Here is a 13,727-nt window from a genome sequence, read left to right as displayed (position 1 = left end):
CAGATGAGCCATCCACTCCAACGACAACAAGTACAGTAACCGTAACCTCTACGACAACGAGTACAACAACGACAACGAGTACAACCACAACAACCACCACTACGACAAGTATGCCCCTGTGTGTTCCCTTGATTCTGCCGTGACCGCAGCAGACTAGCTGAACGAAGGCACGTTTGCGAAAATCTCTCAAAAGCCGCACTCCACTTTCATTAGAGAAGGTATCTTGAATTTCGCTGTTCAAAATAACGATCACAATCACATCGGAATTCTACAGCGCCAGCTGTATATGGCACGCTGGGCAAAATTTCGGTGTTGTCGTCGACGCCCTCCGCGCACCCCACCTCCCTAAATGTGGTGTAATTTTCTGCTGGTTTGTGTGGTAATTTCCAGCATATACTGTATAATATGTTGGCATTAGAACCCCCATTAGTGCAATAAGTGCCTTGGGTTTGTGGTGTGTGAAGCCTCGAGAGGGAGGGGAGGCAAAATGGAGAGAGGGAGAGGGGGGGGGGGGGGCAGAAAGATGAGTCGGTGGCAAGTGGTGGATGGTGAGAGGAAAACTGCGGTAACCAATCAGAGTTGCGGGGTGGGGAGAGTGGCGACAGGGTACGGCATGGCACACTGTAAATGCTGGATTTGATCAGCGGAGTGAAGAGTGGGTACGTCGTGTCACACAGTGATTGATGGACTTGTCACGCCACCCGCCACTGTCGGGGTGTAACACTAATGCATACTCAGCTGCATGAATTGTATTGATCGCCTAACATAATTTGTGTCACTGTGCAACATTTTTAACTGGCAGAATCTTACAGGTAAAATGGGTCTTATTGGTTGAACTAGCTTTTATGCCTTTTTTTTTTTAATAGACAAAACAGGCATAGGTATTGAAGGTTCTTTTCAGAATGTAATTACTGGATGTCATTAGCATGCAGCAGACCTGCCTTTTCAGCGTGGGCACATAGCCCTATGTGGGAACAGGTGCAAAGCTGGTATGTACTGCCATCTGCATGAAAGGACATAGCAACTACATGCTTCTGCACTGATTCATTGAGTCGTTACCGTACGTAGATTTGATGGGCATTACCTTCAGCATAATGTGCACACGATAGGCATTATTGTTAATTATCAATGCTGTCACAGCAGTGAATGGATATGCAGCATTTGGCAGTTAAGGCAGTTGGTCTTTGCAGCTTTCTATCTTTTTGTATGTGTAGACGTTGACATGATGACTGACTGCGTGACAGTAGTTTTGTGTGCTGCTGGAATTCTGTCCATGATGGATTATTATTTCATTAATGCACTACTAGTAATTTGTAATTATGTCTCTTGGCTTTGTGTAGAACGCCAAACTGCAGCAGCATTCTAAAAAGGTGTTATATAAAAGCTTCCTTTATAACACCTGTTTTGCTCGTCCGGAACTCGAATGGTTGGGATGGGTACATGGGAAATGATTAGCATCTCCTTAATATCAGGGCTAACAATTTTTTAATTTCAAATCCACTGTGCCAACTTCCTCCTATTCATAGTTAAACTAATCTCTGTCTTTTGCCAATCCTCTCCTCTTATTAGTTTCTGCTTTCTGAAAGGCGATTGCAGCATGCCTGTTTTTGAACTCCATAGCATCTTGGATTTCCATGGTGGCTTCATGTACTATCAGCAACGAATGAAACGCGAACAAGAAAACGTAGGTGGCAACACAAAAGCACCAACGTATTAGCTCCTGTATTAGAAATACAAGCGCGGTTGAATACCACTTCTAACGAAGAGTCTTCGTGCCTTCAAAATGAATATAGCAGGAGCTAGTATTCAGCTTCCCCTGGCTAAGAGCTGCTTATTTTGCAATGCGTGGTTCAGTAGTCTTGTTCGCGTTTCATTTCTTGCTGATAGTACTGTGGGCAGGGGGGGCCTTGTCTTGGATATGAATATAGTTCATCATTTGTCTATCTACCTGCCATGGTGGCTCTATGTCTATGGTGTTTTGCTGCTGATTCAAGGTTGCGGGATCGAATCCCAGCTGCAGCGGCCGCATTTCTGTGGAGATTAAATGCAAAAACGGCTGTGTGCTGTGTGATGTCGGCACATATTAAAGAACCTTGGGTGGTCTAAATAATCCAAAGCCCTCCACTAGGCGCACCTCATAGCTCATGCGATGCTTTGGGGCATTAAATGTTGCATACTATTGCTATTGTTTGCCTGTCTAGAATGCAGTAACGGCAGGTATTGACTGTGGCCTAAAGTTTTTGTCAGTAACATTTCATCCTCATGCACCCTGCCCCAGCCCTGAGAGGCAAAGCGTATCCCTTGGAATAGCAAAAAAAGTTTTCCCTTTTAACTGCCGCGGTGGCTCAGTGGTTATGGTGCTCGGCTGCTGACCCGAAAGACGCGGGTTCGATCCCGGCAGGGCGGTTGAATTTCTTTGGAGGAGAAATTCTAGAGGCCCGTGTACTGTGCGATGTCAGTGCACGTTAAAGAACCCCAGGTGGTCGAAATTTCCGGAGCCCTCCACTACGGCGTCTCTCATAGCCTTAGTTGCTTTGGGACGTTAAACCCCATAAAACCAAACCTGTACCTTCAAATGTCTTGGTAGAACTCTAGAGTTGGTTTGTCCAGCATTTTCTTTTGCACCTTTGTATTGAAAAATAGTTTTGCATCTAGAACATGCAACTTTGTGCAAGTTTTCTCCATTCAGCGAAAAGAAACCGATAGTGACTGTGAGGCAGCACTATTTGTATTTTCATTTTTAATGTTGCTTTAGCAGCGGTGCCTGGGCAGCAATCGTGGCATCCCTTCTGTCATTGCTCTCATGTGCCTTGAGGTGGTCCAACAGGCTCTTCTTGCGGGCAAAAGACCGCGTGCAAAGCGTGCACGGGTAGCATGCACCCGTGTGTTTGCGCTCATGACGTCGCTGATTGCAGCGGTCACTGAATGCGCGGCCGCAGTGACGGCATACAAATGGTCGCTCCTTGGTGTGAACACGAAGGTGGTTCTCCATGTGGCTCTTGTGCTTGGTTCTGTAGCCACACAAGTGGCAGCTGTAGTATATCCCGCTCACCTCCTGCTGCTGGTGCTGCTGCTGCCGCCAGGCTTGAAGACCTGAAACATCATTGGAAAGTTCTTACATGCAGCAATAATAGCAAGAAAAAAATAACAGAGCTGCTAAAATGAATGCATTTCAATACCATCCTTTTCATTTCACCTTTTCTGCCATAGTTTTATATTTAGAAGAGTGCTATGCTGTATTGTATATGCACTGATTAATTCATGATAGGTTTTCACACTCCAATTCCTGCACATATTACTGCCACAGGTAAGCACCCATGCAACACATGGTCAAAGCTTTAGGACAGCTATTTGTATAGTGGGGCTCCTGTCATATCCTATTCCAAAGGTCTACTCCCAGAGTCAAAATGTTTCAAGACAGCTGATTGTCAATACATAATCTTTATCACATGTGTATTGGCATTTGTGGAGCAATTTCCCTCAGCCGCTGATATTCTTTACTGCAGTGACCTTCACACCTCATGGATACAGTGATAACTTCTATATGAAAGGAAATGCCATTAGTGATAACATTTACTATGACCAAGAAGAGCATATTGCACTGTGTCAAAATTTTTCACAACCAGTTAAAATATTTGCCATCAATATCGTAATGCTGCCAGCAGTGGCTATTGAGTCTCCTCGAGTTGTCATCTTTCTATAATTGACACTGACTGTTTCTTGACAGCTGCAGGAAGCTGCTTGGTTGTGTGGCATGGAATGTATTGTACCTTTCATGGCTTGAACTATGTGCAATGCCTATTGCTACTTTACTGGCATCAGTAATCTGCTTGCAGTTTTGAATGACAGTGCATCACTCTTTCTTAATTATGTTTCTTTCTCTTGGTAAAGATGCAGTCAAGACAGTATGGACGGCATATTTGTTTCAAGTGAGACACCTTAAAATGCAAGAATTGATGGGCCTGTTGTCATGCACCTTCTAAGTTAGCTTAGAGTTTCGGTAGCAGACTGATTGGTTGTGTCTATATCATGTTCTTCTAATGCTAACGCTCGACAACTCCGCATATTCTAATATTCTGGTACTGATATCTTTTGAGTCAAAGAATTGAAAATCCTTTAAAATTATTGAATGCTACTACCAGCAGCAATATGCGCCCAGGAGTGCTGTACAGTAGGCTCTTGGAAGGATCCAGATTACACATTTGAGACAAGGATTGTGTCATAAGGGATGTGTTATAAGAGATGAATTGCAGTTGTGATGAGAACCTGAGCAGTCTTATAAGTACCAATATGCTAGAAAAAGTAAAGGGGGTGCATGAACTAGCAACAATCTTGAGTTCTTTCCATGAATCGCTTTCAGTAGCTTATACAGAAGCTAAGCTCCAAACTATTGGGAGCAAATATGCGGAAATCACTATCAGCTGTAAATGCGAAGATTCTTTTCAATTGTTGCATTGGCACGTTTGAGCACACAGGCAGTGAAATGTGCTCAAAGTTTGCTTCAGCTTTTACGAAATGTGTATTGCAATAATGAACGCATGAAGGAAACATAATGGGGGCTCTCCAGAGTCTACATGTTTCTGGTGTCAACAAATCATTTGCACACATAGCGTTGTTATACACCCAACAAGAGTGATTCAGCCCTACTGAACTTGCCCAAGCAACTCTGTTCAGGACAGACTAGTATCTGTTATTATCGCTTCATAGTCAATTTGAATGTGCGGAACTCCTCATTAATACAAATTAAAGCACCCTCTTTTTTTCAAATTATGGACCCTGAGATAAAGGGAAGTCTTAGATTCATAATGCTTATAAAGTGACAATTTGCTTTTATATTTTGACAAACTCTTACTGCAAGAAACCAGGATGATTCGACTCAAGGACTTAAATTTGCATAACTGCAATGCTTGGGTACCTTAGCACACATTTGCTTTTTTACACCAAAACATTGGTGCTTGCAGGTTAGAACTAAAAAAAGGTGCAGACAATGGTCCCTAACAAAGGTGCGAGAGTTAAGTAACAAAATATGTGCACAGTACAGATCAATCCAGCACTATTTTCACATTTCAGTTACATGTTATTATTGTCCTCAGTTCAGCATGGCAGTGTACAAGTCCATAGTGCTCTGCCTAAAGCTAAATGCTGCGTCAATCAGAGATGAAACAATGACTTAATCACACACTAGCTGAATTATTTTAAAGCCGCCTAACAGATAGCACATCGTCTTCATTCACAGTTGGTGAGATATTATTGGTGGTCTGAACTGCTGTTTCAGAAGTGAACTACACTGTATGGAACAAAAACGTCTACACAATTTTCAGTGTTTCGGTAGCCAGCTAAACCTAAAGTGGCAGTGGGTATACAGAAACAGAAGATGACAAAAAGCAACGGGTGCAGCTTTTAATCTCATTTTGAACTCCAAACGTGTAGACTGACCACAAATAGCAGTGTACAGTGACGTATATTACATTTGTTGCCAGGAGACATCTTGGCATGTTTTCTAGAACAGTGAACAAAAAAAATCTCCATTTGGTAAGTAATGCAAAGAAAGAAAGAAAAATACTGGCAGGATGAACATGAAACCTGATGCAAGAATGCTAGCTGTGTTAGCAGTAGGATTTACCCGTGATGATTACTTTAATGTTTTTACTCCAAGCCGAGACTTCACACACACACGACAGAATTCTTCTAGAGCATGGAAGCTTCATGACGCTTCATACACAGAAGGTCAGAATTCCCAAAGTGCCACTGGTACTGCTATATTGCAGTAAAAAAGAAGCAGAGGAACGGCCCATTCCCTTTCTGTACAATGTCATGACAATGTAGAACTGCAAAAGAACTAACAAGAGCATGTTCTTGGAAGCTTCACACTTAAGTGGCCTCAAAGAACTCGTGAAGGTTTCCTTAAAACTTGATAATGTGCTTGTGCAATACCTGATAGGATGGCACAATACCAAGCAATGAAAGTGTAGAAACAGTACTTCAAGTGGCTCAACATTTTGTGCGTAAGCATAGCGATGGAAATGTTGGGAAAGGATGCCAGGCCACTGATTTTCAACTAATCACAACCACAGACCTGGCTGAAGGTTTTTCCATGTCCACTGACAACGTAATGGTCAGCAGAATATTGGACCATACCACTAAAATTGACAATAGAAAAGAAGTAGAATGGCAACAGAAAAGAGAAACGTTAATGTGACTTCAAAGTTGGAAAACTAGGCAAAACTTGCAAAAAAAAAGAAAGTCCTGCAGCATAACAACAAAGGCACTACTACGTGAACATGATGAATCTTCTTCCTAAATGTCACAGTCAAAGACACAGGCACTTGGACATTAAAACAACAACAAAAAACGCAAAAGACACAGCACAGAAGCAGAAGACAACACAGGGCAGCTTCTGTCCTGTGTCTTTTACGGTTTTTTGTGGTTTTAATGTCTTACCAACTGGCCTACAACTATACTCCCCCACAGCACTTGGACAATTGTTCACAAGAAATATGTTGCATATATCAGTAGTTTGTCCACAGCACCGCAACAATATATGTTCAAAAACAATTAAGCATGAGCTATGGTGCCAAGATAGCAGAAAACCAAACACAGCACACACAAAAAAAGCACAGAAATTATCTGCAGCCAACATATATAGGGTGCAAAGCAAGGAACAAGAAAGATGAATGAGAGAGCTGCCACAAAGACCTGACAAAAGTGTAGAGACAATCTAATGCATTCATTAGAACCCCCCCCTCCCACTGATCTGCAACTGCTAGTACTGAACGCAGCAGTTTCTATTGTCTGCGAGACTTGCGGTCTCAGCAATACAGCTTGAATTTCCTCAAGTTTTTATTTTTTTCTTCTTTTCAAGAAAACTTAAAGCTTTAGTGCCAGTGTTTTGGAGAAGCAAAATGCATCTGAAATGAATAGAATCAAAATATCCGCAAATGCAGGACTAAGTAATTCTAAGAAAACACAATACTGTCTGCATTTTCCAGCAAATTTTGACATCTGTGATGATACTGTCCATGAATTCCATTGTGCTTGCAGACACTATGCAATTGCAAGGGTTTCTCAGGCCCCTGCCAAGCTATGCATGCAGTTTTTAGCCTAGGTGACCTCGGTTCCTCATCCCCCTTCCCCTCCCCTTCTCCAAAGAAACAAATACACACTGCAGCCATCAAGATTACTCCAAAGCACTGGAATGTAATAGGTGCTTGCATAGGATTCATGTCAATGTGGAGAGGACATCACTGAGCGATTCTGTACACTTGAGTCAACATTGTTATGCATGAAAGACATGCGACAGACTGGACAGACAGGACTGCAACGTGGTGTAGCAAATGCACCATCATGCCAGTGGCTTTTCTGTGAACTTTAAAACTTCTTTTTCACAGGTCTGAGGTGATGGGCCCCATCAAGCTGCCAGCATTAAAGCGCTGCAACATGATTACTTGAGACCAATAACCACTGCAGGTGTTCCGGGTGCTTGCACCAGACCAGCCCCTATAACTCACAATAGGCCAGTAAACACTCAGAGGAGAAGGACACACCCAGAGACAGCAAAATGACAATATCGTTAATGAAAGCCACTGAATGGCTGAATGGCTTTGGAAAAGGACACACCCAGAGACAGCAAAATGACAATATCGTTAATGAAAGACACTCCAAAGCCATTTCAGCCCTCCTTCGTTCCCCCTTCCCCTTATATCAGGTCACCTAGCTGCCTTCAGGCAACAAACTTGAGCATTCCTTCTTTAACGGGCACAACATCAAACTTTAGTTGCGTGTTCTTTGCTTGCAACAACCTGCAAGACAATAAACGTAAATCACCATGCAGAACTCAGTAATGGGATAAAACATTTATAACTGAATCTCTTCTCGCATGCCTTTTTGGTTTTGGTTTCAACACCTGAATGGTGGCTATGATTTTTTAATTCAAGTTACTCAAGGCACACAAAAAAACTTCTTTATTATAGCCTGTTACTATTGCTGCTTTTCAGAAAAACTGGCGTAAGAGTTGGAGCAAATTAAATGATGAAGCAATGAGTTGCAGTTTTTTTACGCCTCACACGACTTGAAGTCTAATTTTACTTCATAGCCACCGCTCAGCTGTTGAAACTGACACCGAAACAGCGTTAGAGAAAAAATTAAATTAAAAATTATTTACCGAGCGTGCCCAAATTTCACATGGTGATCCATGTACATCAATGTGTTATGCGCTATTCTGAAAAAATGTGAAACCGAAAACTTGGTGTTCATAGGCCTTTAACATATTAACCCTTAGTTCACGGAGGCATCACGCTGGTGCTTCTGCATGTGACGTTTTAGGTGAATGGACTGAACAAAGCGCATGAAGCAGATGGGACAGCGGAACGGCCGTTCGCCTGTGTGGACACGAATATGCGAGTTGAGGCTGCACTTGTATGAGAAGCTCTTTGGGCAAAAGTGGCACTGGAAGGGCCGCTCGCCCATGTGCGCACGCTCGTGCGGTACCAGATGCGAACGCTTGCGAGCTGCATAGTCACAGTAGCGACAGTGGTAGAGGCGCCCCTGCAGTGACAGGTGATACTTGACAGTTGCCGGGCGGCCACGACGGCCTGTCGCTGCAAGGAAACACAACATCAGTCACTTTATGAGCAGCTCTTCTACAAAGTAAAGCTGCACTAAGCCACGAAACATGTAGAAAAGTGCTCAAAGTAGTGCTTCCCTATTTCATCATAATCATCATCAGCCTGACTACGCCCACTGCAGGGCAAAGGCCTCTCCCATGTCTCTCCAATTAACCCTGTCCTTTGCCAGCTGCGGCCACCGTATCCCCGCAAACTTCTTAATCTCATCCACCCACCTAACTTTCTGCGAACCCCTGCTACGCTTGCCTTCTCTTGGAATCCATTCCGTTTCCCTTAAGGACTAACGGTTATCTTGCCTTCGCATTACATGCCCTGCCCAAGCCCATTTCTTCCTCTTGATTTGGACTAGGATGTCATTAACCCAAGTTTCACTCAGTTGCAAAAGTGCATTACAGAGAAAGCTCACATTTTGGAGTAGAGTACATCATCAGCCGAAACAAAACACGCCCTAGCATCTGCACAATATAATACTGAAGTGCAGCGCTCAAAGACAACATTCAAATGGCAGTCAGCTGTAGGTGGTACTGAGGTTGAATAAGCTACGTTCACACAACTTTGGTTGGCAACACTGGACAGCTTTAGTAGCTCTTTGCTGCTAAAGCTGTTTTGCAAAATTTTGGCTTATTTCAGACTGACCATGAAAGGTCAGCAAATTGGATGAATACGAAATAAATAGCAAACGGTTATACAGAAGAAATTATACTAATGTTGGAAAACCAAAAAAAAAAAAAAATACCTGCTAACTCAGAATAAGCAATCATTGTGCACTGCCATCAGTTTTCGGCAGAGAAAAGAAAGTATAGGCCAGAAAATCACTAGAGCTGTTAAAGGGACCCTAAAATTATTTCCATGGGCATATTCTAGTGCAACAGATCTGTAGAGGTGGTCTTTGCAGGCATTTGAGTCAAATTTGAAAGTTCTGCGTGGACCCTATAACTTATAATTTTTAAAAGTCAGTGCTCACAATACGCCCATAAAAATCATTTCAGGGTCCCTTTAAGCTCTGTAGGAGCACTGCATAATAGAATAAACAGTGCTGAATGCTGTTTTCTGCTCTGCCCTTTGCTGCTCAGAGGACCAATCTGTTTCAAGGTGCAATCATAACTCCTGCTCAGACTAAAAAGCTGCAAGTATCTCATAGTTTATGAGTATAAAAATATTCACGTGACACTTTAAACTCATTGTGACCACAGGATCACTGAATGTAGCATCCTTTTCACAAATTAGGCAATAGAGCTATATACATATGCAAGAAACTACCCGACAACTTGAAAAAAGGTTTAAACACCTCTGGCAGTTGATCACACCCCCTCAGGCACTTTACATAAATGAATAAACAACATATGACAAATCTGCACCCATTTAATATATGACATACATAAGCACCCACACACATGGAAAAGAAACTGCATGCCCTGAAGCTGCAAACATGCAACAACTGCATTCCTTTTGTGCACAGATAGACATATAGAATGACTACTGAATTCTTATTAGTTAGACACAAAAAACAATAATTTACAGTCCCTGCATAATCACCACCACGGGGCTTTACAAACTTTGGAAAGCATGCAAAAGTAGCACAGAAAGATTCTGTCATTCCAAAGTCACAGTTACATACTTTAAAAATGAACCTGGATAAATACTCCCACAATATTTCTTTGCTTGTTTGAAACACTCAGTAGCAAATGACAAGGTGTTTCTGCCAGTGTTTTCCTAAATGACATAACACAGCACATTCTTGTTCGCTATTCATATCACCAGGCTTACTTGTTGTGCAAGACATCCCCTCAAGTACACATCATAAGCTGCAAAATCTGGGTTCATTTTTTCGCCCTGAACACCTTGCGTTTGGTACCCGAGGTAAATAGAGAGCCTGCATATTGCTACAATAAAGGGCATTATGCCAGGCACAATAATAATGCATTCCACTCTGATTAGCAAGTTTGAACACAGTACTAGTATGTGACCTCCCCCCCCCCCCCCCCCACATGAACTTCCACCCAGCCATCATACTCTTTCTGTAGTCAAATAAGGCCAATTGAAGCTACTGAAAGCACAGATCGAGTCCAATGAAAACCTATTTGGAGCAGTCAGATCACACATGGTTTAAACTGCATTTTCAGAGGCACTTTCAAATCTTTTTTCTTTTTCGCTTGGCTGTTCTGCGTGTGTTACACTACGAGTACTATTCATCGCTTACACAGAGGATGAGAAAAGATGAACTCCACCGAGTGCCGAAACTGTTTTATAAATTATAGGAATTCAGCAAAATTGACCCTTTGACACTTGATAGAGCTCTTGTATCTCGGTGCACCGACAAAAACACTACAAAAGCGTTCATACACGACCAGTGACCAAATAAAGCGACAAACAATAAGATTCAGTGCGCACAACAAAACGGGCGAACTGCAGGCTGCAGGGCAGGAAGTTGTTTGGATGTGGTTCCTCGGATATCTTAGCAAATAAAGACGAGAAGCGACGCCACGTCTCAAAGCTTCCTCTAGGGGCCTGCCTGAAAATAATTTTTGCACAGAAACGAAATTAATGAACAAGCATTCGCCAGTATTAACATAAGGCAGTTTGAAAGACAGTCTTCAGCAAGTAAAACAAGTTTCGAAAATACCACAGCGTTACAATAAACACTATTATTTGCGATAACAAGAACAAAAAGAAGACGTATTCTGTGTAAACTTGTTGACCACATCTCTGTACGGTGTACGGCTGATGGCAAGAAACTTTCACATGAAACACTTCGGGCATTTTCCGATGAGTGCTATACACTGTAACATGAAAGGCTTTAAACAACACGACAGTGAATGCACAGTGTAAATAAATAGGCCGGTATGGGAGAATAGTTGAGCCAACACAGCCTTTACACAAGACAGAGGCGCCTCGAAATCTCAAAACGAGATTGTTCATCACCCTTCCTCCATGTTGTTCATGGAGGCGGCCATTTTGCAACGTGATCATTACATCACTCGCGCGTTGAGCGATCGTTCCTCTATTTTTTGTTGCCAAATGCACAACGCTTTAGGCAGCATAACTGTAATATACCTGATGAAACGAATAAAAAAACAGTTTCGAAAGCTCGCGAGCATCATGACAGAACTGTCAATGTTCGGTTCGCGGCATGCTAACAAATACTGAAACCGAAACTGATTGTTCTTGCGCGTGTGGGAGCGCCCGATGCGCGCTAGGCGAGATTGAAGCCAAGACGGCCAAGAATGGCGACGCCAAAGAGCGTCGCAGAAGGCCGCCGTAAACCAGCGTTGCGCACGAACCGGCCGCCGCCGACGCTAGGCCCGGCCGCCGGAAGCAGGAGGTGACGGGGCAGCACGAGGAACGACGTCGTCGACGCGGGCGCGCCGGCGCGAAGGCAGCACCAGCAGCACCGCGCCGATCAGCGCAGCCCGCCCCCGTGTCTGGCTGTGATCGTGACGCGCGGTGCGCTCGCTCGACTCGGCCGCTGTCAACATCGGCGGCTGTGCGCGGAGCCGCGACCATGTGTTGCCGCCCGAGGCGGCGGATCATCGTAGTGGTGTCGCCAACGCGCTCGGCAGCGCAGGCTGAGGAGTTCCCCAGAGGCTATTTTTGAACCCTCCATGCGCCCAGAACGCCGGCTGCCGACCCGTGGCGATGGATCTCAAGTCGGAGTCGGACTTTTACGTTGGATGTCGGGCGTTAGCGCCCGTCGCCGCGTACTTCGGACTCAGTATTGACAAGGTAGGCGACTCAGAGACGCGTTTGTTTTGTCTGCTGTTTTCTGCGAGCCGCATCGCGATCGCGGAAGTGCATGTGGCTCCCGCGACCGCTCAGGCAGAATGTATCAGTGGAGCTGCACACGAGTCTGCCGTGCGTGAGCAAATGCGGCTTCTTGAGCGGCGCGAACCGAAAAACATCGGTCTCCAAAAGGCGACGTATCGTATTGCGTGTGTGGTCTTGCGCTTTCTCTGTCTGATATGCGATCAGTGCCGGAGTGACGGACGGATGTTGAAAGAAGTTGTGTCTCGAAAGAAACCTGCGCTTGTTTGTGTTTACAAACATGCAACCGCACCCAGTCTTGCCGCGCCTACACGCAGCGAAAGAAGTTGCGCAAAATAGGCGGACGCGCGCGTGATCGGAAGAGGCACGCCCAGAGCATAATACGTACGCGAAGTGTATCATGCAAGGCATCTACGTGGTGCGCTTCTTCAGTTTCGCTTCTTCTCCTATCGGCGTTTTGCCCACATAACTTGCGTGCCTCGGTGTTTGCACCTTCGCTGTGTTGCAAACTAGATGTCTTCATCCAAACCATGATATGGCGCTTTTAGCTGCGGATATTTGCGTGTGTATTTTAAGCGCGTTAAAAACGACAAGACAGAGTAACGACAGTGTTTACGCAAGCTGCGACCAACTAGCTCACCTTTCTTCCTTAACGAGTACTGTTCGATTCACGTACGTTTCTGACAACTGTTTCAGACTAAGCCAGTTTTACAAGTTAGAAACAGTTCGGAATTTTCGCCTGTACTGTACCGTGTTGTGCGTCCAAACTGTAGCGACTCAAAAAAAAAAAAAAATTACCGCCTCAATTACTAACTCGTTTTCGGTGAAACTGCGCAAGGAGATCACGCATTGCAGTAAATTTTGTCTCGTAGTTTGGCAACGGTATCTATACGTGGTTTGGCCGCCTGTTATGCAAGCCTCCAATTATGCGTGCAATCGTCTTTGCCTCTGCAGACGACACCTAGGGTGACCGGCTTTGGCGGCTTTCATTCCCTCGATGTCGGCGCAGATAATTCATAGCTTACATCATACGCGGCCGAAGCACTCAAGTAGTCTTTAAACTTACTACTATGCAAAAGTTACCGCAATCTGCAAGCTCCGTGTGCAGTTTCGCCGCAAACTAACTTGTATAGTTGAGGCGGGAAAAATTTTAGAAGTCTGTACGATAAAGATGTACAACACTGTAGAGTATAAATGAACACGGGCGCGTGCTTTTTTTTTTTAATGATTATTTCGCATGCCACTGTCGTCGCAAGTGGCTTCAAAAATGCGAGGCGCACCGAACAGCAGAGCTATATCGGCAGCACCCATCCGCGTCTTCGTCCTCGAAAGAGTCTCGCC

The 13,727-nt window shown here is 44.2% G+C and overlaps 1 protein-coding gene and 1 long non-coding RNA gene across 4 annotated transcripts in view; one reads left to right on the top strand and one right to left on the bottom strand.

The window, feature by feature from the left end:
• Window positions 1-2,955: 2,955 nt before the first annotated feature.
• LOC149371299 (uncharacterized) lies at window positions 2,956-11,575 on the bottom strand. 3 transcript variants are annotated; one of them, XR_016286620.1, is made up of 4 exons: window positions 11,016-11,571; window positions 8,488-8,597; window positions 5,437-5,500; window positions 2,956-3,093 (listed from the first exon to the last, which is right to left on the bottom strand). It is a non-coding gene; the product is annotated as an uncharacterized LOC149371299 (long non-coding RNA). The 3 variants fall into 3 exon arrangements; XR_016286619.1 differs by lacking the exon at window positions 2,956-3,093 and having other exon boundaries at window positions 5,387-5,500; window positions 11,016-11,136; window positions 11,547-11,572; XR_016286621.1 differs by lacking the exons at window positions 2,956-3,093; window positions 5,437-5,500 and having other exon boundaries at window positions 8,458-8,597; window positions 11,016-11,136; window positions 11,501-11,575.
• A 253-nt stretch (window positions 11,576-11,828) lies between these two features.
• Window positions 11,829-13,727, top strand: part of oys (lysophospholipid acyltransferase 6) — a 65,077-nt gene continuing 63,178 nt past the window's right edge. The window contains exon 1 of the mRNA XM_089565174.1: window positions 11,829-12,347. Within this exon, the coding sequence (XP_089421300.1) occupies window positions 12,261-12,347 (87 nt within the window). The 5' untranslated portion in view covers window positions 11,829-12,260. The remainder of the gene's footprint in view (window positions 12,348-13,727) is intronic.

The sequence above is a fragment of the Amblyomma mixtum genome, chromosome 1 (genome assembly GCF_055824585.1).
Source record: "Amblyomma mixtum isolate Tamu chromosome 1, ASM5582458v1, whole genome shotgun sequence".
Lineage (NCBI taxonomy): Eukaryota > Metazoa > Arthropoda > Arachnida > Ixodida > Ixodidae > Amblyomma > Amblyomma mixtum.
The sequence above is the reverse complement of the archived record's forward strand: the minus strand, read 5'-3'. Positions and strand labels throughout refer to the sequence as shown.